This window comes from Nomia melanderi, chromosome 1, assembly GCF_051020985.1.
Source record: "Nomia melanderi isolate GNS246 chromosome 1, iyNomMela1, whole genome shotgun sequence".
NCBI lineage: Eukaryota > Metazoa > Arthropoda > Insecta > Hymenoptera > Halictidae > Nomia > Nomia melanderi.
The window spans coordinates 4,354,678-4,377,132 of record NC_134999.1 but is presented as its reverse complement, the minus strand read 5'-3'; the positions used below and the strand labels follow the sequence as shown (position 1 = coordinate 4,377,132).

At 26.9% G+C, this 22,455-nt stretch overlaps 6 protein-coding genes across 24 annotated transcripts in view; 4 read left to right on the top strand and 2 right to left on the bottom strand.

The window, feature by feature from the left end:
* The first annotated feature begins 141 nt into the window (after window positions 1-141).
* On the top strand, window positions 142-2,381 carry LOC116428427 (ubiquitin thioesterase otubain-like). Its single transcript, XM_031980115.2, has 5 exons — window positions 142-540; window positions 608-660; window positions 1,035-1,334; window positions 1,451-1,651; window positions 1,748-2,381. The coding sequence occupies exons 1-5, from the start codon at window positions 498-500 to the stop codon at window positions 1,943-1,945; spliced, it is 795 nt and encodes a 264-aa protein (XP_031835975.1). The 5' UTR covers window positions 142-497; the 3' UTR covers window positions 1,946-2,381.
* Window positions 2,382-2,533: 152 nt separating this feature from the next.
* Window positions 2,534-4,124, bottom strand: BORCS7 (BLOC-1 related complex subunit 7). 2 transcript variants are annotated; one of them, XM_031980589.2, is made up of 3 exons: window positions 3,973-4,124; window positions 3,482-3,620; window positions 2,534-3,406 (listed from the first exon to the last, which is right to left on the bottom strand). In XM_031980589.2, the coding sequence occupies exons 2-3, from the start codon at window positions 3,617-3,619 to the stop codon at window positions 3,227-3,229; spliced, it is 318 nt and encodes a 105-aa protein (XP_031836449.1). In that variant the 5' UTR covers window position 3,620; window positions 3,973-4,124; the 3' UTR covers window positions 2,534-3,226. The 2 variants fall into 2 exon arrangements, with proteins under 2 accessions (XP_031836449.1, XP_031836537.1); XM_031980677.2 differs by having other exon boundaries at window positions 3,920-4,068.
* Window positions 4,125-4,257: 133 nt separating this feature from the next.
* Window positions 4,258-6,660, top strand: LOC116428505 (uncharacterized). 2 transcript variants are annotated; one of them, XM_031980327.2, is made up of 5 exons: window positions 4,258-4,354; window positions 4,961-5,125; window positions 5,240-5,431; window positions 5,530-5,717; window positions 5,900-6,660. In XM_031980327.2, exons 2-5 carry the CDS (start codon window positions 5,051-5,053, stop codon window positions 6,078-6,080), a joined length of 636 nt encoding a protein of 211 aa, XP_031836187.1. In that variant the 5' UTR covers window positions 4,258-4,354; window positions 4,961-5,050; the 3' UTR covers window positions 6,081-6,660. The 2 variants fall into 2 exon arrangements, with proteins under 2 accessions (XP_031836187.1, XP_031836095.1); XM_031980235.2 differs by lacking the exon at window positions 4,258-4,354 and adding an exon at window positions 4,361-4,812.
* A 614-nt stretch (window positions 6,661-7,274) lies between these two features.
* On the bottom strand, window positions 7,275-11,598 carry LOC116428184 (uncharacterized). 6 transcript variants are annotated; one of them, XM_031979993.2, is made up of 3 exons: window positions 11,519-11,598; window positions 10,366-10,709; window positions 7,275-10,293 (listed from the first exon to the last, which is right to left on the bottom strand). In XM_031979993.2, exons 2-3 carry the CDS (start codon window positions 10,666-10,668, stop codon window positions 8,320-8,322), a joined length of 2,277 nt encoding a protein of 758 aa, XP_031835853.1. In that variant the 5' UTR covers window positions 10,669-10,709; window positions 11,519-11,598; the 3' UTR covers window positions 7,275-8,319. The 6 variants fall into 6 exon arrangements, with proteins under 6 accessions (XP_031835853.1, XP_031835406.1, XP_031835766.1 ...); XM_031979546.2 differs by having other exon boundaries at window positions 11,439-11,568; XM_031979906.2 differs by lacking the exon at window positions 11,519-11,598 and adding an exon at window positions 11,405-11,509.
* A 512-nt stretch (window positions 11,599-12,110) lies between these two features.
* On the top strand, window positions 12,111-21,066 carry garnet (adaptor-related protein complex 3, delta 1 subunit-like garnet). Of its 2 annotated transcripts, none has more exons than XM_031990096.2 (14): window positions 12,111-12,559; window positions 12,692-12,787; window positions 12,865-12,993; window positions 13,366-13,776; window positions 13,902-13,975; window positions 14,562-15,005; window positions 15,091-15,318; window positions 15,406-15,568; window positions 15,814-15,996; window positions 16,181-16,565; window positions 17,051-17,313; window positions 17,418-17,990; window positions 18,796-19,221; window positions 19,288-21,066. In XM_031990096.2, exons 1-14 carry the CDS (start codon window positions 12,464-12,466, stop codon window positions 19,375-19,377), a joined length of 3,561 nt encoding a protein of 1,186 aa, XP_031845956.1. In that variant the 5' UTR covers window positions 12,111-12,463; the 3' UTR covers window positions 19,378-21,066. The 2 variants fall into 2 exon arrangements, with proteins under 2 accessions (XP_031845956.1, XP_031845866.1); XM_031990006.2 differs by lacking the exon at window positions 13,902-13,975 and adding an exon at window positions 14,177-14,250 and having other exon boundaries at window positions 12,113-12,559; window positions 19,288-21,065.
* Window positions 21,067-21,805: 739 nt separating this feature from the next.
* Window positions 21,806-22,455, top strand: part of LOC116430223 (mind bomb 1) — a 676,416-nt gene continuing 675,766 nt past the window's right edge. For all 11 annotated transcript variants that reach the window (XM_076372772.1, XM_076372786.1, XM_076372762.1 and 8 more), the window contains exon 1: window positions 21,806-22,011. In XM_076372772.1, the coding sequence (XP_076228887.1) occupies window positions 21,910-22,011 (102 nt within the window). In that variant the 5' untranslated portion in view covers window positions 21,806-21,909. The remainder of the gene's footprint in view (window positions 22,012-22,455) is intronic.

Sequence of the window (22,455 nt, the reverse complement as noted above, 5' to 3'; positions counted from 1 at the left end):
ATTCATTCACGTTAAGGATAGACGTTATAAAATTAATTTCATGACGGCTTAGCTCGTCATGAAATTGATTTTTCATTAGTTTATTTTGCTTTGAAAATGAGCGCTTACTTGTAATAAGCTTAAGTATAAACTCTCTCTATAATAACTTCTGTGTATATCTCTAAGTAAAATATTGTCCTTTAAGTTAATAATGCAATGGATATGTATAGTTTATAAAATGTTGTTTTGAAATTGGAAATAAAATTGTATTCTTTTATAGCAAATGTATATTTCAGTATCATACTATATCTTTGAAAATGTTATGTATTGTGTTTTGATGAGGGTTATATTAAACGTGAATGAACCGTATACCTATCCAGTACGAGAAACACAGTTGCCAATCTAAAGTGTTTAAATGCGACGGCAAATGTCTTTTCAATTTCCACATGGACATCGGGCTTTTATTTACGACTGGTAATTTGACAGTCGTTTCAAAATTTATGAAAATCTCCTGAAATATGGAAGAAAAACCTTTGAAAGGGCAGTTAACGGAAAATACAGGTTTTTAAACATAAATTACAATTTCAAGTCACGGACATATAATTTATGATATTCGTTTTTATTACAGACGTGAACCAAGATGAGTTGATTCTTCAGCAACAAAGGCGAATCGAAAAGGAGGTTAATATTTTCTGTCATTTTTGAAATTCATGTATCGAAAATTTTCTTGTCAGTTATTAATAATTTTTTAGTAGTAAATTACAAGTTATGATTAATTATTTTTGATAATTGTCATTAATGTTTATTCCTTCTGTCTTGTTTATCCTTCTTCAATAAATGTCTTGCTCACTGCATTATTTACGAATAAATTTTGCAGTGTAATACATTGAAAAGAACTTTTTATTTTATATATTTATAATAATTTATAAAGACGGCTTAGAAAATTGCTTTAGACTATTAAAAATTGTATTTAATATTATAATTTACGATTTAAATTTCTTTTTTTTATTTATTAAAAAAATAGAAAAGTGGAATGAGTTTATTGTATTTTCCAGATTTCTGAATCTATTGCTTTAGTTGGAGAAAAAGAGTCGATAAAAAGCTTGGAACGTGAATACACAGAAGATGATGTATATCTTTCAAAAGCTAAAGCATTGGGACAAAAATATTCTTACATTAGAAGAACTAGGCCAGATGGAAATTGTTTTTTTAGAGCCTTTAGTTATGCTTATCTTGAAAAATTAATTGGAAATAAGGATGAATATGAAAAATTTCGTGAACTTGCATTAAAAAGTAAAGACTGTTTAGTAGCATTAGGTTTTCCTCAATTCACAGTCGAAGACTTCCATGATACGGTAAATATAAAGAATTATTTGCAGTAATACAATAAATCTATTATTACATACACTTTATGTAACACTGAATTACTTTTACAGTAACACTCTACAAAAATATCATTTTGTTTTTGCAGTTTATGGAAGTAATTGATAAAGTAGGAGGAGACGCAGAATCAAGTTACATTGAACTGCATAAACTTTTTAACGAACAAGGTTATTCTGATTATGTTGTTGTTTATCTTAGATTAATTACATCTGGTCAATTACAACGCGAAGCTGATTTTTACCAGCATTTTATTGAAGGAGAACGCACTATTTCAGAATTTTGTCACCAAGTAATGTTATGAGTATAATTGGAAAAGAAGAGAGGGTCATACAATTCATTTAAGTTATTAAAAAACAGGTGTTTAATTTTTTTAACGTTTTTGTAGGAAGTGGAACCAATGTATAAAGAATCTGATCACATTCACATTATAGCAATGAGTACTGCTTTAGGAACAGGGGTACGAGTTCGTTACATGGATCGAGGTGCAGGAACTGAAGTAACTGCACATGATTTTCCTGAAGGTGCCACTCCATCGGTTCATTTACTGTATCGTCCTGGTCATTATGATATTCTTTACCCTTGATAAATCTCATACTGTAATACTTTGGAAAGTCTGTTTCATGACAAAAATCACTTATTTAGCGCATTTCATCTTGTGTATGTAGTAAAAATTCATAGAATTATGATTTGGTCAAATACAATGTAATGTTACAGTTATAAATAATTAATTTAAGTTTTACAATACACATTGTGAAATCATGAAGTTTTATGTGAACGAGGAAAGGTATTTACATACATATTGAATCTTCTAAAAAAGATGCGGGTTTAAATTTATTTCTGACGATTGCTTTTTAATTCTACTTATAAATGTAAGTATGCAAAATAAACAAACGATTCAACAAAAAGTACAAAATATTATTCCTCGTGTTCCAACTAAAAATTTAAATACATATACTTGTATTGATATTAAATTTTCTTTAAATTGCTAGTTTAAAAATAAAAAGTCATATCAAAGATTATATTATATTAGCATATTTTATTTTTACAATAATTGTATTTTTAATTAATAAGAACATTTTATTAAGGTACATAAATCATAATTTTAATATAACGAAATATTAATTTATAATTTCTTGTAGAAATAGGTGATTCAATAAAGCAGGCCATCTCAATATCTTTATTAAGTTAATATTTTGAACAAATTTTTAAAAAAATTTTCAGAAAATGATGTATTCATTTTTCTTAGTATGATGGTAAACTTCTAGGCAACAAAAATTGTACTGTTACACTCATGATTCAACTACTGCTTCTTAATCAATCTAATACATTTGATATAATATATTTTATATTTCATAATTTAATTGTGTTTCAGTGGAAATAAATGTAATACAATTTCAATTTATAGTAAGAGTATACAAAATATTAGAAGTACAATTACTCTATATAAAAACAAATTTTTTTACTATAACTTGTGGAAAGAAGACAGTCTCGATTTATCTATCTTGTAACTATATATGTACAGTTTTTTATCATAATTATTTGTAATATCAACTCAATTGAAAATAGTGAGACAGTCTATTTTTAACAGATCATCCTACACAGTAGAAGTTCAATTGTATCATTTCATACAAACATGTAAATAACATTTCTTATAGAACTGTAACAAATTACATGAAACTAGAATATATACAAATTTATTTGAATAAATGTAGAAACATTTTTCTAAATATACTATATACAATTGAAAACTTATCATAGTAGATCTATCATGAACTTCAATCATGAAAAAACAAAAGTATAAAGTAGTATATAAAATAAGTCATATATTACCAATAAGTTTGTAACAAATTTTTATAAGTGCAATTTATCTTTGCATGGCACCTACTTGTTGATTAAATTCTTCTAATTTTATACAAATCCTTCTGATAGACTCCATCTGATATTCTAAATCTGTAACGACAAGGGCAAGTTTTTGTAAATTGGTTTCTGCAGTTTCTAAACCATGTTCCTGTTGTGCAAAATTTTTTGCACTATGCATTAATATCTGTAATCATATTTGAATTAGAGAAAAAATTAATTTTCAATATATGTTATGTCAAATTTACATGAAATATATTACATCACTACTTTTTGAACCTCTTTGTATTTGCCTTGCAAGGGAAGCAGTATTATTTACGTTGACTTGAACTCTATCAGCCAATCTCATTTTTGACTCAACAAATAAACTGCGAGCACTAGTACTCGAAGCTGACGCCATGCTGTATAAAAGTTATTTAAATTAAAATAGTTCATTTTAAATCATTTATAAATGTTTTAAAAAAGTGGTATTATATTAATAAATATTCACAAAACCCAAAAATAATATTTTTTACAAAGAAAACTGAAACATAGAATTTAAAATATTTTTTATTACAAATGAATTTTACTTTTATTAATCTGAACATTAAAATATTTAAACTATACCACACTTTTATTATTTATAAATATTGTATGAAAACAATTTGTATATTATTATTATTATTTCTATATTCAAGTATTATTAATATAAATACTTAACATTTTTAAATAAGTTTATATAAAATTACAACAAATAGTATTAAAATATTTTACGTGTTTATATATCAACGAAGTTCAATACTTCAAGTATTTCAATAGGCTGTATTTGGTATTAATTATTTTGTTTGGTAACATCAAATGTTAGACATCTATTACGTCTCTGCGCATTTTTTTTGCGCACAACTAAGCCAATGTGCAAACATGAAATAAGTTTTTAATTAATGTGTAAGTACATATATACACTTTCTTCGTAATTTCGAATTTTTTCTATTTCCTCACATCTCATTTCAAGAAAAAAATATTAATGAATACGTTAACCTATGAGGACGAAAACAATCAGTTGGTGTCTACTTTTCTCATTTGTCCGATAGAGGGCTACGAACTTCGTGCCTTTCTCGCTCCTACCGGTTTCACCACAAATAATTTATACATAGAGGTAGGTACCTACCTACATAGAATTCAGAATCTTTTCTACCAGATAAGCTTTGCCTTAAATTTATCTTCTCATTATTTCTCTTCCTTCTGACGACGCCCATTCTGAATATGTGATTGATCTTTTAACTCGGATGATCATTTAAAATTTTAATATTCTTGATATGATCACTTATAACACTGCCATGCAAAACTAGCCTTAGTCGATATAACAGGGCATGACACGAAAATGATAAAGAGGTCCTGTGACCTTTAAGAACATATGACAAAATTTTAGATTGCATATTATGTTTAATCCTATATCGTTTTTAAGTTACTAACGTGAAGGAATTAAGTTAAATACACATTTAAATTTCGCTACAAACCGCTTCCGAAACACTATCTATCGTTTTATATATTAACTCTAACCTATAAATATGAAATTTGTAAACAGTCATTTTGTACGCAAAATACATTACAAATGTAAGTATACATGTTACATATTCAGTTTTTAGTGTTTTATAAAAATTTATGAAAATGACTGACATTAATTTGATTTTTCATTTTAAATGTAAATAGAAATTTGAATTAATGTTGTAATCAATTAACGTTAAAAAATTATCTTTTGCAGAATTGATGAATTTAATATTTTTTCCATTTCTAATTCTCTAAATAAATATTTTAATTTATATTGGTATGATGAAAACTGTAATTTTAAAAAATGAGCTTTGATGATATTAGTATACAAGCTGAAGAAATTAGAAATTTAAATAAGCTTTCTAAAAAAGATGCACAGGTAATTTACTTAATAGTATTCTTTTCCTATTAGTGTTCAAATAAAAATTAAATTTCTTTTTTATACATTATATAAATTACATAGAAAATAATTGTAGATTTTGATTATTTTTAGACATTACGAAATTTAGAAATTCATTTAGAAAGTTCTGTATTACCACAGCATGAAATTGAGTCACGTGCTGGATCTCGCCCCCCAACACATAAAGAAATAGAAAGGTTTACACAATTTGTTTCTCTTAAAAAAGGATGTTATCATCCATCGGAAGATAAAATAATTAATAAAAATTGGAAAACATTTTGTAAGGTTCGTTAATTGAAATTATTCTTTTATATATGTATAAAAAAATATATAGTTTATTTCTTTCATGATTGGTCTAAAGATCCTACACTCTATATTTATAGTTACATACATGGGATCCATCAACTGTTCAACCATTCTTATTGCTGCGAGAAGGAAATGCAACATATATTCGGAGTAAAAAACAAAGACGAAAATTTGTTCAATTTTTAGCAAATGGATTACCAAACAGAACTTTATATAGTGTATACCATAGATTTAGAAATCTATTTGCAGATCGTGTACAAAGGAGGTAACATTAACAACTCATTTTTATATTCAATTAATGATTAAATAATAATTAAATTTCTTTTGAGTATTCAGAAAACAAAAAATTGGAACATAAATGACATATTTAAATTATATTTAAATTATACTAAAGTAATATAATATATCAATTTATGTTTACATTTATTTTTGTTTTTGTATGTTAAGGTTTCTTCCCGAAGAGGATGAAATGATTATAAATCATTTGGAACATAATTCAAATCTTGATGAAAAACGAAAGTATTCAGATTTAGCACAAGTTTTAAAACGTACACGAGCATCTATTTGGCGTAGATACAAACTGCTCCAGCGAAAACGTAAAAATAAATTACATAATAATTCTCAATAAAAAGAAAACTTATATATATACATATATTATAAATGCAATAAATTATAAGCTAAAGTACCTTTATAAATCTATGACTAAATCTTATCATTAATATTTCAGTTGAGTTAATCAAACATAGGCTAATATATGTTATTATTTATTTAAAAGATTGTTATAAATAATAAAGGAGTTACGTTGTTACTAGTAATTTTTTAATCATTAACTAAGTATTATCAACAGCTTATTACGATTTTATAAACTTGCAAATAATTCAGTTTTGTTTTTTGGGAACAGAAATGTTTAAACTTGCTTGTGAATGTACAAATTGTTATTAACTTGTCAAAGTGTGGTGTGAAATTCAGAGAAATAGGGAATATTCCATACAAAATTCAAGTCTCCCACAGTTACAGTGATATGTTAAATTTTATAATTTTTCATTAATTTGTATAAAGAAATTTTTAATTCTGTATAAAAGTGTATAGTACTCAATATATGCGCAAGTATAAAAAAGTTTATAATATTATATAATATTTGCAATGATATTAAGTTACGAATATGTAGAATATACAAATTTTAAAATAAATGACAATATTTAAATAAATCTTTACATTATTTTAATGAAAGAAAGAAATTTCTACTTAATTACTCTTTTCATAAATTAATGTATCAAAATATGTATTGGTTTAAATATATACAAATCTAATTATTATATAGTAAAAGCACAGTGACCACATAAGCCTAAGTACATGAAATAAATTTAAAAAGAAAGAATTATAACTTTTACTACACGATTTTAATATGAAAAAATAATATAAGGGATGTGCATAAAAGTTTTGTGATATGTATTTGATGCATATAAACATTGAAATTATACTTACATTTAGCAAATGTATTAGTAATTGTAGTACATTATAAAATTTATTATTTTCTAAAATAAAACTAATATTTGTATTAAATATATAGTTCACATTATTTAATAAATTAAATATAATATGAAATGAACTAAAAATGAAGATCAAATAATGCTTATATTGTCAATGTAAGCAGTTACAATATTGATTATTTGCAACTGCGATTACCCAGTGGAAATTATTTTTATTATAAGAGTTAAAAAATTTTCATTTATCATTAATGTATTTATATAAATAAAAATCAGTCTCTGTCTTGCACTGTATAAGTGGCAATTAGTGTTTGTATACTTTCCAACACTTTTCATTTTATATATGAAAGATTTTATTAAGTTAATAATGTATTTAATTATAGATAAATTATAATTTCATTAATCAATCAAAATTAAATGGTACCTAAAATTATTTTTGAAATGTTCCTGTTTTGTTTTTATTACATTCTTTTTTAATTAAACTTTCAGATTTTAATCGTATGTCTAAACTAGTGCTTTAAATTACTCTTTATTTTACAACACTTTTAAAAATTTTAAGTATAATTGTTACGTCCTATTGTCTGTGGATATATTTATATATCAGAACAAAATTCTGAAATAAGACATTATTATTATGATTAATTTGCTTAATGTACTTCTACGTACACTGAACCACATAAATGTAATAAAGATGCATAATATGGAGGACATTTATATTAAAATAGTAAAACTGTATAATGCTGTATTAATGTATATAAATACATATATAAATTTCTTATATAAAGTACAGCTTAGAATACAATTTATAATACTGTCAATGTCTGCAGCTATTATACTCAAATATTATAAATTTTTTAATGAAAACTGAAAGAACAAGTAGAAAAAACTAAATTAATGTTTGTTTTCTATTTTAGTGTAATGATATACAAAAATATATTTAACTATATATTCAAATTAAACGTACATACATAAATTATATACGTATGTAATATGTATGCAAATACATATATTTCAAATTATAAAATCATTATTACTATTAGCAATAATAATTAAATTTGTAAAATATTCATGTAATGAATGCATAGTGACTATACGAAGAAATAAGTTTTGTTGTAATAAAGCACTAGTCTGGATAGGTTGATTAATTATGCATGAGTATTTAAATAATTATTTCTCTGTAAAAAAGGAGCTGCTCGTATATTTACAGAAGTGCACGATATCTACAATAATGCTATATTATATACTATGAGAATCATAGCGCTTTATACTTTTCAGTATATATATAGAGAGAGTAATCTATACATATATATAGATATATATATAGATTATTGGATGCACAAATAAAGTTAGTAATTCTGATACAATGAATTGTTTGTTTTCTTAAAACATTTGTCCTATCACAGCAAGTGAGCGCACTGCAGATTGTACATTATTTACATGAATATGATGCGCAACAGTATGGCGATGGTCATCTACAACCATTTGTAAAGGATCTTCAGCATATTGAACTCGACAACGTTTTTGATGTGCAAATAAGCTACCGCTGTGACTATATGCGGCTCCACATGTTTTACATACATACGGTTTTTCACCAGAATGGGTATAAGTATGTTCTTTTAGAGTACTAAGTCTTTTGAATGCTTTGCCACATGTTTTACACAGATAATTTGCTTCCCCTGTATGTCTGGTTAAGTGTCGCCTAAAAGCTGAACTGACAGCAAATGCTGCACTACAGACATGACAAACGAATGGTTTGTCACCAGTATGAATCCTAATATGATTTGCCAAACTTGTCGTTGTAGTGAATCCACTATTGCAAGTTTTACACACGTGTGGTTTAACACCAGTATGAGTTCTCATGTGATATGTAAGAGAAGAATTACTTGGGTACACTTTACTACAAATATGACACAAGTATTCTCTTGGAACTTTTTCTTTTGGTTTGTGTGTCCTTTGATGAAGAACAAGACGAGCTTGACTAGCGCATACTTTCCTACAAATTTCACACGTAACTGGTTCAGGTTTAGGTTTATGCATTGCTACATGACGTCGAAGACCTTTTTTTGTAGCCATAATTTTATCACAATGTTGACATTTATATTCTCCAGAACCATCTTCGTCGCTTTCTTCTTTCTTAATATTTTCATTTTCTTGTAAGGTATTGGTTTGAGTAGTATTAGGAAAAGAATCATCATCCGAGTCAAAAAATTTATTGTTATCTACTAAATTGTCTAATAATCCATGACCGTGTTTTTCTGCATGTTTTTTTAATGTATCAGGTCTGAAAAACCATTTTTTACACACAGTACAGGAATACTTCTTATCCCCATGTACAAGAGCATGCCTTTTTAAATTTTTCAAGGTAGAACAATACTGACTACAGATATCACATTTGTACAATTCAGGTGCATTTTCAAATTCATCAGCTTCATTCACAATGCCAGTTTCATCATCTGTATCTTCTTCAAGTTTCATTTCTTTTTTTGGTTCTTTATTATCTTTTTGTTCATCTGTATTGATTTCCTTAATCATGTTGTTTAGCTTCTCCGTATGCGACTTTAAATGGCGTGCAAAGCTTTGAGGTTTAGAAAAACATGCATGACATAATTTACATGCAAGAGGTTTTGATGCATGTATTTTTTTATGATTCTCCATGTTTTCTTGCTTGTAGAACATTTTTAAACAGATGTCACATTTAAATTTTTTTTCATGGACAAGAGAGTGCTTTTTTAAGCCTTTTTGTGTACTATAACGCTTAGAACATACTTTACATTTAAATTTTGACTCTCCAGAATCTTGACTGTCACTTCCTGGATCATAATAACCATCGTCGACTTCATCTTCACTGTAAGTTTTATTAGACACTGATTTCAATTTCCTAGTAGATGTGCGTTTTTGAGGAACTTTTTCTTCTTTTATAACATTACGATTTAATGTACTTTCACTAAGAAATTCATCTTCTTGTTTCTTTTCAATTTCCTGTGTATTTTGATCAATATCTTGATTTTCTTCTGGTTTATCTTGGATATTTATAGTTTCAGAAAGATCGTTACCATCTTCTTGGGCCAATGAAGCTTCATGTAAATTGTTTTCAGAAATACAAGATTCTTTTTCAATTTCCTTAGATCCTTCAAATCCGATAGAACATATAAAAAGTTTTTCATTTGGTATGTCAATTTGCCCATTGCTTAGGTCAGGCTCATCTCTTGAATATGTGTTATTATGTATATATTCCTGAGGATTCGCAGCTGCTGCTTGCATTTCTTCTTTCACATAATAGTTTTCTTGATTCTCCACTTCTTGCTCTTTCGATAACACCGGTTCTGTATCTAATTCTGTTTGAGTATATGTATCCTAGATCATTCATAAAATATATACGTATTGTAATAACATATACAAAATACATTTAAAACATATCATATTTACCACAATAGTAGATTTTGCAGGTTTATTGTAGTACATTCGTAACTTAGCATCCGAATGTTGACACTGTTGCCTAAACTCATGAGCAACGCTTGCTTTGTAAATGCAAATATCACAAATTAATGAAGGTAAACCATCTTGTTCCTGAATTTCAATTGAACCACAAACTTGTATCTTTTGTGGAAGACTTGAAAAGTCATTCACATCTTGATCCGTAGCAAAAATAGGAGATAAGTTAGTACCTTCTGTAAGGCAAATTCTGCATATTCTATCCATATTTAGCGGTAAATCAAAGTATCCTGTCATTGCTTTTAAAAGCAAGAAACAGTTAATCCGTTGTATACTTCCTGTAAATTAACATAGAATATGATACAAGACATAATAGATTACAACATATTTTCATTATAAAATGTTTGTGTCTTATTTCATATTATTTTTAGTAATATAAATTTTTAAATGTTTTTAAATCTATATGGCACATATTTAAATAAATTTATATTGTATATATAAATAAATATATCATGATCCATATGTTAGAGTTTACAAAAAATAACTATATATTACAAGTAAATTTAATAAAGTTTTAAAACTATGTGACAAAGTATCGTTGTCAGTTGCGACAGTGTGGCCAGTAATATATACATAACACAAAGTGAAGATTATACATATGAACTATAAACATTTCATTCTAATATTGATCATTTTTTATGATAAATAAAAAAAGATTAATGTGTAAAAATAGAAGGTTCTCAACCTTCGGATCTTTTGTGCACCGCGAAAACATGCCACGACGTTGAGACAATGTCTTAGCAGTGATGCCCAGACAAATTAAAGTGGTACTTTTCTAAAAACTTTGTGTGCTAAAATTTCTATAACGCACAGTTTCTATTAGGTTTTACCATACGATAAAGAGCAGAGCTACATTACACATTTCATTATTGATTGTATATTTTTCGTTTCGCAACACTGTTTTATGAAAATTTTTTAACACTTTTCTACCCTTTTGTTTAAATGGCTTCCCTACATGTCTGTTAAGACCTACTACAAAAGTTGAGAGCAGTCTGAAGCAAACTCACGAAACCAGACGTATAGAGAACTTGCGAAACAGAGTGTGGATGGGTCAATACAAAGAAAAGTCATGTATATATGAACATACACTTCAGGAATATGTATACTCGCACGCAACGGTTTATTTTATAAAATAGAATATAAATGTATAATATATAAAACATACATATATACATATATGTGTATATATACATACATATATGCATGACATGATATACGCAATATACATGCATATCCGTCATGCTGAGTACGTATGGCTATAAGTGTGCGCGCGCGCGCGTATGTATTATATATATGAGAAGTTATATACATATACATTTAGAACAAAATGATAATTATACTAACATGTAATAAAAGCATCTTTCATATGAAATTATAAATTAAAAAAATTAATATATGTCTTTAGCAAAATTTTTTTCAAAATATAGTACTTTAGTATCGTATATCATATATTTAATGTGTATTAAATATATTCTATATGTACATCAATGTATATCAGCATAAGATGTGTGTGTATGCACAAGAAATTATGTAATATATGAAATACTTTTGCCAAGTAAATAATAAATTATTTTGAATATAGTTAATATAATAAATGTATATGTACCAGAATTCCTAGATACAATTCTTATCAAAGTATAATTAGATATACATAGTCATTAAATTATTGTTTGTTCGTAATTAAATAGACTTCATATCTTGGTACTAACCAACCAATCAAAATATAACGATTGTAACTAGTGAGACTACGTGCAATATTACAAAACTTGGGAATTTTGTGTTAGAATGAACGAAATGTTAAATATGCAGTTTATCTATTTGTGATAATTCTTAGGTTTGTACATTGAAGAACTTTCTTATCCGCCGATCTGTCAAAAAATGTAAATGTTAAATTGTGATTGAAGTTTGAGACTTTTAACATACGGTAATGTTATCAAACCAAGTTATCCGATTAAGTCGGAATATTGGGCGGATGTAGAAAGAAACCTTTTAAGCGATATTGAAATATACCATTTATTTTTTAAATGCCACTATGGCTCTCCGCAAAGTAAAAGGAAATTTCGAACGCATGTTTGATAAAAATCTGACCGACTTAGTCCGTGGAATTAGGAACAACAAGGAAAATGAGGTAAACTTATAATTATATGTTTCAAATTTGTTTGAAACTTTAATTACGATGACATAACCTTATATATCTTTAAGTTAATAATCTGGATTACTTTCTGTTCATTAATAAATATATTTATTTATGTTGCTACAGGCAAAGTATATTGCACAATGTATAGAGGAAATTAAACAAGAGTTACGGCAAGACAATGTTGCAGTTAAAGCAAATGCAGTTGCAAAGCTAACATATGTAAGTTTAACATGTGGGTAATTGGTAAGTAATTACGTGTTTTATTTTATAAATAATACCAATTTATATTTGTTTAGCTTCAAATGTTGGGATATGATATTAGTTGGGCTGGTTTCAATATAATCGAGGTAATGTCCTCTGCAAAATTTACGTATAAACGTATTGGTTATTTGGCAGCAAGTCAAAGCTTTCATGCAGACACAGAAGTATGATATTATTTGAAAGTGAAGTAAATATTTAGTCCAAAAGAAATCTGATAAATAGTATATTATATTATGAGTCAGAAATATTAATGTAAAAGCATTGTTTTTTATTAGTTGCTTTTTAAGTGAGTATAATTATTAAATAATGCACATAGAAAGAGTATATTTTTTGTATGCTGCATATTTATCAAATGAATATATTTATTGTGATATAATGGCATTGTTTTAATAGGTGAAACTATTGATACACAAGAATTTGTATTATATTTGTGTTATATTAGAAAAATTTGTCAGGTTTCTGAAGACTTCAAATCAGTACAAAATAATTGAATTACTTTTACATGTAGAATTGACTATTTGCACAATTTATTACAGCTTTTGATGTTAACTACCAATATGATCCGCAAAGACCTAAATAGCCAAAACCAATATGATGCAGGGTTGGCTTTAAGTGGTTTATCATGTTTCATAAGTTCGGATCTTGCACGTGATTTAGTTAATGATATAATGACATTATTAACTTCTACGAAACCATATTTACGCAAGAAATCTGTGTTAATGATGTATAAAGTTTTCTTGCGATTTCCAGAGGCCTTAAGGCCTGCTTTTCCTAGATTAAAAGAAAAATTAGAAGATCCAGATAGTGGTGTACAAAGCGCTGCAGTGAATGTAGTTTGTGAGTTAGCAAGGAAGAATCCGAAAAATTATTTAAGCCTAGCACCTGTTTTTTTCAAGCTTATGACAACATCTACCAACAACTGGATGTTAATAAAAATTATCAAACTGGTAAGTAAATATTGTCTCTTAATTTAGTAAAAGTAAAGTGAAACAGATTAATGGAAATGTAGGCTCATTGTTATAACAATGATTAACATGAGCCAAATAATATTGGTCTTGTTTCACATGCTCAGTTCTCCACTATAACACTGATTGAACCAAAAATGGGTCGGCGACTCACTCAACCTCTAATTGACCTGATTTCAAGGTTTTCATATTATTTGACTATTTTCTTTTTGTTAAGATATATTGAAATCATAGATGTTAGCTGCGTAGAATGCATTAGTAGTATACATTTACTTTTACTATGTATTCGTAAGCATTCACTTTATATGTTGTGGAAACTATGTATAGAAATATCCACATATTAAGTCTTATCATATTTATTAGATTACAATTATATTTCCAGTTTGGCGCATTGACACCTCTAGAACCTAGGCTTGGCAAAAAATTAATAGAACCCCTTACAAATTTGATACACAGGTATTTGATATATTTTTATTAATATGCATATTAAAATACTGTGCTTGTAGTTTTGTTTATTGCTTGTAAAATAGTTTCATATTTCATTCCCATGCATATAGAAATTTTATTTAAATATTTATTACTTTTTAATAATTCATATTCATATTTTGTTACCATAGTCAAATAAAGAAAAATGTAAAGTGTAAAGTTATGTGCCTATGTCATTATTTTTCACTCCTACTTTCATTTTTTAAATTATTAAGTATTTAATATTTTGTACATATTAACTGTTCAGCTTATGATTAATATGTAATATTACTGGTTTTTAGTACATCAGCAATGTCCCTGTTATATGAATGCATAAATACAGTAATCGCTGTATTAATTTCTATTTCATCGGGAATGCCAAACCATTCTGATTCAATTCTGTTATGCGTCCAAAAGTTGAGAATATTGATAGAAGATTCAGATCAAAATTTAAAATATTTGGGATTATTAGCTATGTCGAAAATTTTAAAGACTCATCCTAAAAGTGTGCAAGCTCACAAAGATCTTATAATGCAATGTTTGGATGACAAAGATGAAAGTATAAGACTGCGTGCCTTGGATTTACTATATGGAATGGTTTCGAAGAAAAATTTAATGGAAATAGTTAGAAAATTAATGGTGCATATGGATAAAGCTGAAGGCACAGCTTATCGTGATGAATTACTTTCCAAAATTATTCAAATCTGTTCTCAAAATAATTATCAATTTGTTACTTATTTTGAATGGTAATGTAATGACATATATAAGAAATACTTAATTTTTATTCATTCGTGTAATTTGTTTAAAGCTTATTTATACTTATATTTGTAGGTACATATCTGTATTGGTTGAACTCACTCGAATGGAAGGAACTAAGCATGGACCATTAGTAGCAATTCAATTACTTGATGTAGCAATTCGTGTACAAGCTATACGAAAATATGCAGTTCATCAATGTGCCTTACTGCTAGAGGACTCTTATCTTTTAACAGGACAACCTAGAGCAACAATGTCTGAAGTTTTATATGCAGCTGCATGGATTTGCGGAGAGTTTTCCAGGTAGTGCACAATTTTTACATAAAAAATTATTTAAATATAAATTCAATTTTCAAGGAGAATATAATTAATAATTCATTATTTTAATAGTGAATTAGAAGATCCTCTAGCAACACTACAATCAATGTTACGATCACAAGCTTCTAGTTTGCCAGGACATATTCAAGCTGTTTATGTTCATAATATTTTGAAACTTGCTACAGCAACGTTATGCAAAGCTGAAAAAGATGGAGATACTGAAACAATGACACAGGTACGTGTCAATTTCGGTGTAAACTTTTTAATTTTAAATTTCATTTCTATGGAAATAATTGATATTTAATTAATTTTTGTATTAACAATGTATATTCCAATATTTTATCTCAAATTACTTCACTTTTTTTAATTGTAAAGTATATTGTGTTTCATTTTATTGCTATGTTTGAAATTATATATTTTATAATATTTACTAAAATTTATGACATTACGAAAATATGTAAATGTTTTTGTATTTTATAGATTTATGAATTGAAAGATAAAATAGCAGCTTTTGTATGCAGTGGAGACTTAGAAGTACAAGAAAGGTCTAGCTCTGCAATGGTTTTACTAGAATGTTTGAAGGAATCTCCTGGTTTAGCACAAGAATTGATGGACGCTTTTGAAGGAGAGCTTAATCCTGTTGCTCCTAAAGCACAAAGAAAGGTAATGATTGTTTATATGTTTATTATAATTATGCATATTATTAAAAGAGATTAATATTAAACAATATAAGTAAACTCGATACTTCGTTATCATTTTTACGAACACTAAAAATTTTTGTCATTATTATATATCTCAAACATTTGCATTTTTACGTATTTTGCGTATTTTTATTTGTATTTTTTAGGTGCCAATTCCAGAAGATCTGGATTTAGATTCATGGATTAATGATCCGCCGTCAGAAAGTTCAGATTCAGAAGATTTAGATATGAATGATATTTTCATTAAGACAGAGAAAATTAACGACTCTTATTCTAAACGAGACTTTAATGAACCTTCAGCAGAAGAACTTCAAAAACGCCGTGAGGCTAGGAAATTAGAACAACAAAATAATCCACATTATTTGAAAGGCACTTTTAAGAACTCTACATCATATCATAACTCATCTAATATTTATGAAGAGTTTGATAACATTCCTGTTGCGGAGTTGGATATTCCAGTGTCTTTAAAAATTACTAACAATCATAAAAGATATAAGGCACATGGAAAGAAGAAAAAGAAATCTAAGAAAAGTATGTTCAATTCTATATTACGTTTGATATGCTCTAGTAGTTTGGGAACAGTTTCAAAATAAATTAAGCATGGAGAAAAATTGTTCCCAGAAAGTTTTTTAGTTTGATGGAGAATATTATGTAGTGTATATTGTTTCTGTATATAGTATATAGTATATAATTTGTGTAATTTATATATCTATTGAGATAAGCGGAAAGATTTGCATTGATCTAAACTTTATAAGTCTTAGTAATTAACGAGTTTCTATTCAGAGAAAAGAAACTATTATATTAAAATTTTAAAAATTTAATATTGTGCTTAAAAAACTTAATTTGGAATTTCTTTCATTGTTAGACTCACAAAGAAATAAGAATTATGTAATGTTTCCCCCTATATTTATAAACTTTGGTAAGAACAAGTTTCTCAAATTTTTAATTCTTTGAGACGAATGAATACACACTACATTTTTTCAATTACTTAGTTGTAATTTTTCAAATTTGTTTAGATAAGAAGTCTGCTTCAGAAGATGAACAAGATGATTATCCTATTCAAGTAGTCAATACCGGTGTAGGTGAACTACCATCAGGTGCAGAGATAAGTGATAGTGATGAATATGATTTAGTAGATGCAAATGATCCACACAGAGCTTTAAATATTGATTTAGATATGCCGCTGAGGGATGATGAAAGGTTACCTGTTTTGGGACATAGAATTGAAAGTAAAGCAACTCAAAAGAATGTTGAAGCTAAAGGAAAAAAGAAAGAAAAAGTAAACTTTTATTTTTTCCTAATATATAGATACAGTTTTTAAATATTAATGTAAGATTAAGATTTTTAATTTAAAGACAATGTTTATAAAATTTTGTTCCTTAGGGTCATAAGAAATCAAAAAAGAAAGTTAAAGAAGTTAGGAAAAAGGAGGAATATGACAATCAATTGAAACTCACTGATATGTGGTTGGAAAATAACATTTCATCGGAAAAAATTCAACCTCCTGTCACCAGTGAATATACAGAAGTGTTTAGTGAGAAAGACTCAGAGCAGAAAGAGGTTAAGCGTAAGAAATCAAAAAGTCAGGAGAAATACAAAAAAACAGATGATGACACGAAACATCGAAAATCAAAGAAATCTAAAAGTAAAAAAGAGAAGAAATCTTCAGATTATGAGGAAACAGCTGGAATCTCAACACCGTCGAAAGAAATAATCCCAGATCTGAGATACAATTTTAATAATTCTGAAGAAAGTACAACTTTGGTACAACCATTGACTTCATATGAGGAATTAGCTAAAAATAAAATGCTTTCTATAATGTATGAATTAAAACAAATTCCTCACGAGTCAAATAAATTAGTTGCGTCAATACTTATTACAAATAATTGCCAGAAATTTATAAAGGAGTTAGTTTTCGATGTTTCAGATACACCTTCATTAAGGTTAATGAGAAATGTAAGTCGGATAAAACAATTTCAAATAAAGACGAATTTAAGGGGGGATACCACCTAGAGACATTCTAAATGTAGGTAAATTTTAGGAATTCTTTTGTTAATAATTATTAAGTGAAAACTTCTGACTTTTTTTGGGGCATATAACTGTAACCTTCTGATTTATATTTATATTTTTTTCTAAGCCAACATTATATAAAGTGGCGCAGTTATTTGCTAGCTTCAGAACCTCCTTTTCGTAAAACATCCATTGTTGGCCAACTCTATTGCAAACAACTGAAACAATCAAAGATAAAAGTTTTTGTGGATTTATAAACAGAAATATATTATCTAAAATATAGTGTAAGAATTTTTCGATATCTCAATGATTTAATTTGTTATAAACATTTGAAGCTAATTTTTTGGAGTAAAAACAAATTTTTGCACTTTAAATGCACTTTTTAAAAATTTCATAATACTTTTAAAATCCACAGAAATTTTCGTCTTCGGATGTTTCAGTTGTTTGCAATCGAGTTGATCAACAGTGATTGTTTTACGAAAAGAGTTTCTGAAGCTAGCGAATAACTGCGCCATTTTGCAACATTTTGGCTTAGAAAAAATGTAAATATAAAGCAGAAAGTTACAGTTATACGTCCAAAAAAGTTAGAAGTCTTCACTTAATAGATATTAACAAAAGAATTTCTGAAGTTTAGCTATATTTAGGACGTCTCTAAATGGCGTTCCCCCCCCCTTATTCTGATTTTATGTTAAATACAACATTAATTAAATACAATAAGATAGCGGTGTAATATACAATTTTCCTTTTTCAGCTTGGGGATGAATTTGGTATAAAACTGCCATTCCAACTACCCCCTCAAACTAGTAAAGAAACAGCATTTACTATTTTAATTTCGGATGTAACTTTTTCTCAGAGATTGAGAGGTACTCTTACATATATGTTAGAAAACAAAGAAAGTACATTGCAAGAAAAACTTGATTTTGCTATGCATCTGACATGCAGTAAATTTATGGTTGGTCATCTCTCACATAAAGATATATTGACTGAATTGCTTAAAAGTGGTCAGCTTATACATAAAGTTAAAACAGAAGTTAATCTTTCTCAAGATTTCGATGTAATTTTAAATTTGATTTGTTACAAATGTAATCTCACTCTTGTGGAACAAATTAATGATACTGCTTCCCTGTATGGGCACTCTTTAAAAGGACATCATGTGTGCCTTTTATTAAAATATAACGTAAGTAGAAATACTACTTTAAAGTTGTATATAAAGTAAAAAGTGATATATACTTATTTATTACAGAAATCTGGCAATTTGGTAATTGAAGGTAAAGGTGACAATAATACATTACTGTCAGGAATTACAGAAGAAATTTTAAGGATCCTGGCATAATGTTGGCAAAAAACGAAGTGTTTGTACTTTATGATTTCTGTCACTGCAGTCATGTACATTGCAATACTCAACTAGTAAGACGAACATTTGACAGCATTCATTACATCTAAAATAATGGCTAAAATTTGTTTGCAAACTTATTAAATATTTTCAGAGAAGAAACTTATCTAAACTCTACATCTAATTTACATAATAAAATTTGTTACGTATACATATGAACATATATATGTATATGCATAAATAGAGACGCATATGTGGTTAAGTACATATATGTGTGTGAATTAAGATTTTAACAAAAAGAAAGAACTACCGTGAAAAATACTATCAAGAATTGAAGATATCAGAATGAAAGTAGTTCATTTTACTTATACGTACTTGCAATTTATAAGTTAATGTGCAATAATAAAATAGTAATTAAATGAAATGAAATATTTTTTTTATTATCTTGGGGCATTTTACATACGATTTCTTTTATGCAATTTATTATTTGTAAATATTATCTCACTATTTTCGAAATATTTTCAGTTCAGTAATTGTCTTAAATATCTGTTAACTCAGGTTTTATATAAATGTAAAATGTGTATAGTTTATAATACTGAAATGTTGAATCATCTTGGCAAAGTGAAGACAAGAGCATATAAGTATGCGAAATATTTTTAAGAGTATTCTTGTAAAATATTGTAATGGAAAAATTACAAATTGCATATTAAAAATTAACTACTTTGTAAATTGATATCTTCAATTTTATGTTATTAGAAAATTACTAACATAATTATATTGTTGAATTCCTTCTTAAATTGTAAAATACACCCTGGACATTCACGAACTGTGTGAATGTACATCGATGTTTTTCAGCGAATCGTATACTTCCTGCATGTAATGAATTTGTAATATCAATAATTTAATACGTATAAGAACTTATGATAAGTATATAAATACGTAAAACAATAACACAATGAAACACCAAATGTAAATAGCTGACACTTGTATCCTATATTGATGAACAACATTTTTATTTTAAATATCTTTTAAAAACGAATTTCATTTATACGAAAAAAGTATCTTTTGTTAAACAGTTATTTAATTATATATGACTTTTTCTGTATTCTCGTATAACGATTTGTTTTAAAGAATAGTCGGTTATATCAATGTATATGGATAACCGTTAGATAATGAATATCATTAATAGTATAAGCCTGAAAACAATTTTTATGAATCAGGTACGATATCTCGGTTTTTTGATAGGTGTAAGCAAAATTCAATTTTTGGTAACTCACGTTTCTGATACAACATTTTTTTAATATTCATTATTCGTGCAAAGTGTTAAACTTTCTTCTTTCCTATTATATTAATATTTGAGAACATGAGTTTTGTAAAAAACGTTTCTGTGCTCTATTACAATGACACTTGTTGTGCCAAAAGTAATTAATCAATAATAATTTTGTTTTTTAAGCATAACATAAAAAGTACATTTATAACGTTAATCTTTTACTTTACATTTGCATTTACACGTATCATGAAACATATTATGAGTTCATGAAAACAAAGAATGTTTTACATTATTTGTAGTTTATTCGTTTAATAATAATAATAATCTGTTACATTTATGCATAACAAAATTTTCTTACTCTTTGTATTTAGAATATAAAAAGAAAATAGAATTAACCCGTTTAAAATATATTTTATGCAATAAATCCTTTTTTTAAAATTTTGTTTAAAAAAGTATAAACATATAATAACTTTTAATATATTTTTAATATATTATTTTAATAAATAAGTTTAGTGTATGTTCAAATAAAAATTACAAAATATTTGACTTTACATTATACAAGATAAAAATTATTTAAATACTCATCAATGATAAAATAAATATTTTCTAAGTATCTACGTATATATTTTAATATAAAAATACAAAACAAAAAATTAAAAGGAGACAAATATTTCTTATTTGAATGAAATTTATAAACTGAATTATCAAATTTTTTAAAATAAAAAATAATTGTCACAAAGAAAATACATAAAATGAATAAAAATCTCTAGACTTTCCGCTTTTTATAGATATAGTTTTATAATACAAATGGCAGAAGATATTTTATCTTTATAGACTTATTACTTTCCATATTTTCTGATAAATGTTCATAAGTGATTTAAACTAATTAAAAATATGTAATATATAGTATTTATATGTTGTGTTAAGGATGCTAAATCAGTGTTCGCCGGCACTCTAGTGATACTCCCCTCACAAGAAGTGACCCTCTCCTATTTACTTTTCTTGTGAAAACACATAGGAACACACATAGAACTGCTCTCGGGGGAACGCTATTTCAAGTTACTAGTGTGAGGGGTAAGTTAGCACCTCTGTGTTATGTTGATGTTTTTATAATAACTAAAAATTTTAAGTTGTATAAAGTTGGTATTACATGTTTTGACATTAGTTTAAGATGGCGGTATTTTTCAGTGTTGGTGTGTAGTAGGGTTATTGGATCTTTAAGTTTTTTGTGTTTTTAGCAGAAAATTCCGTGTTAATGAATTATGGAAGCAGGTACGAGTACCGGTACTCGTACAACGCGATTTATGATGGAGGGTGTCGGTGCCCGGGTTATTCGTGGTCCTGAATGGAAATGGGGTAAACAGGTTAGTAAAGAGGTTAACTTAATTAATCGTTATTTTCTGTTGTATTGTTGCGATTTATTTATTAATTATTCATTCTAAATAATTATGTGTATAATTTTAATTATTATTTTCAATATATAATGTAATTTCATATTCATATAAAATTTGAAACTCAGTTAAATGTCTGTTTTTTGAGGTTATCTTGTAATTTAAATTTATTCAGATTTGAAGTTTGTCAATAGGTCCTGTTGAAATTTTATATGCTTTTGCCCATGAAAATTATTTGTACCACCTTAATAACAAATAAATACTTTTCATTGCATATTGGGATATGAGTTTATTTTTAGTATTTTTATTTCTTTTTATTTGTAATATAGTATTTGTTTTTTTTAATTTGTTTAATTTTTTTTAATGCGTTATGGAAGTGGTATAATGAAATTTTTCATAAAAATAATTATATCATTT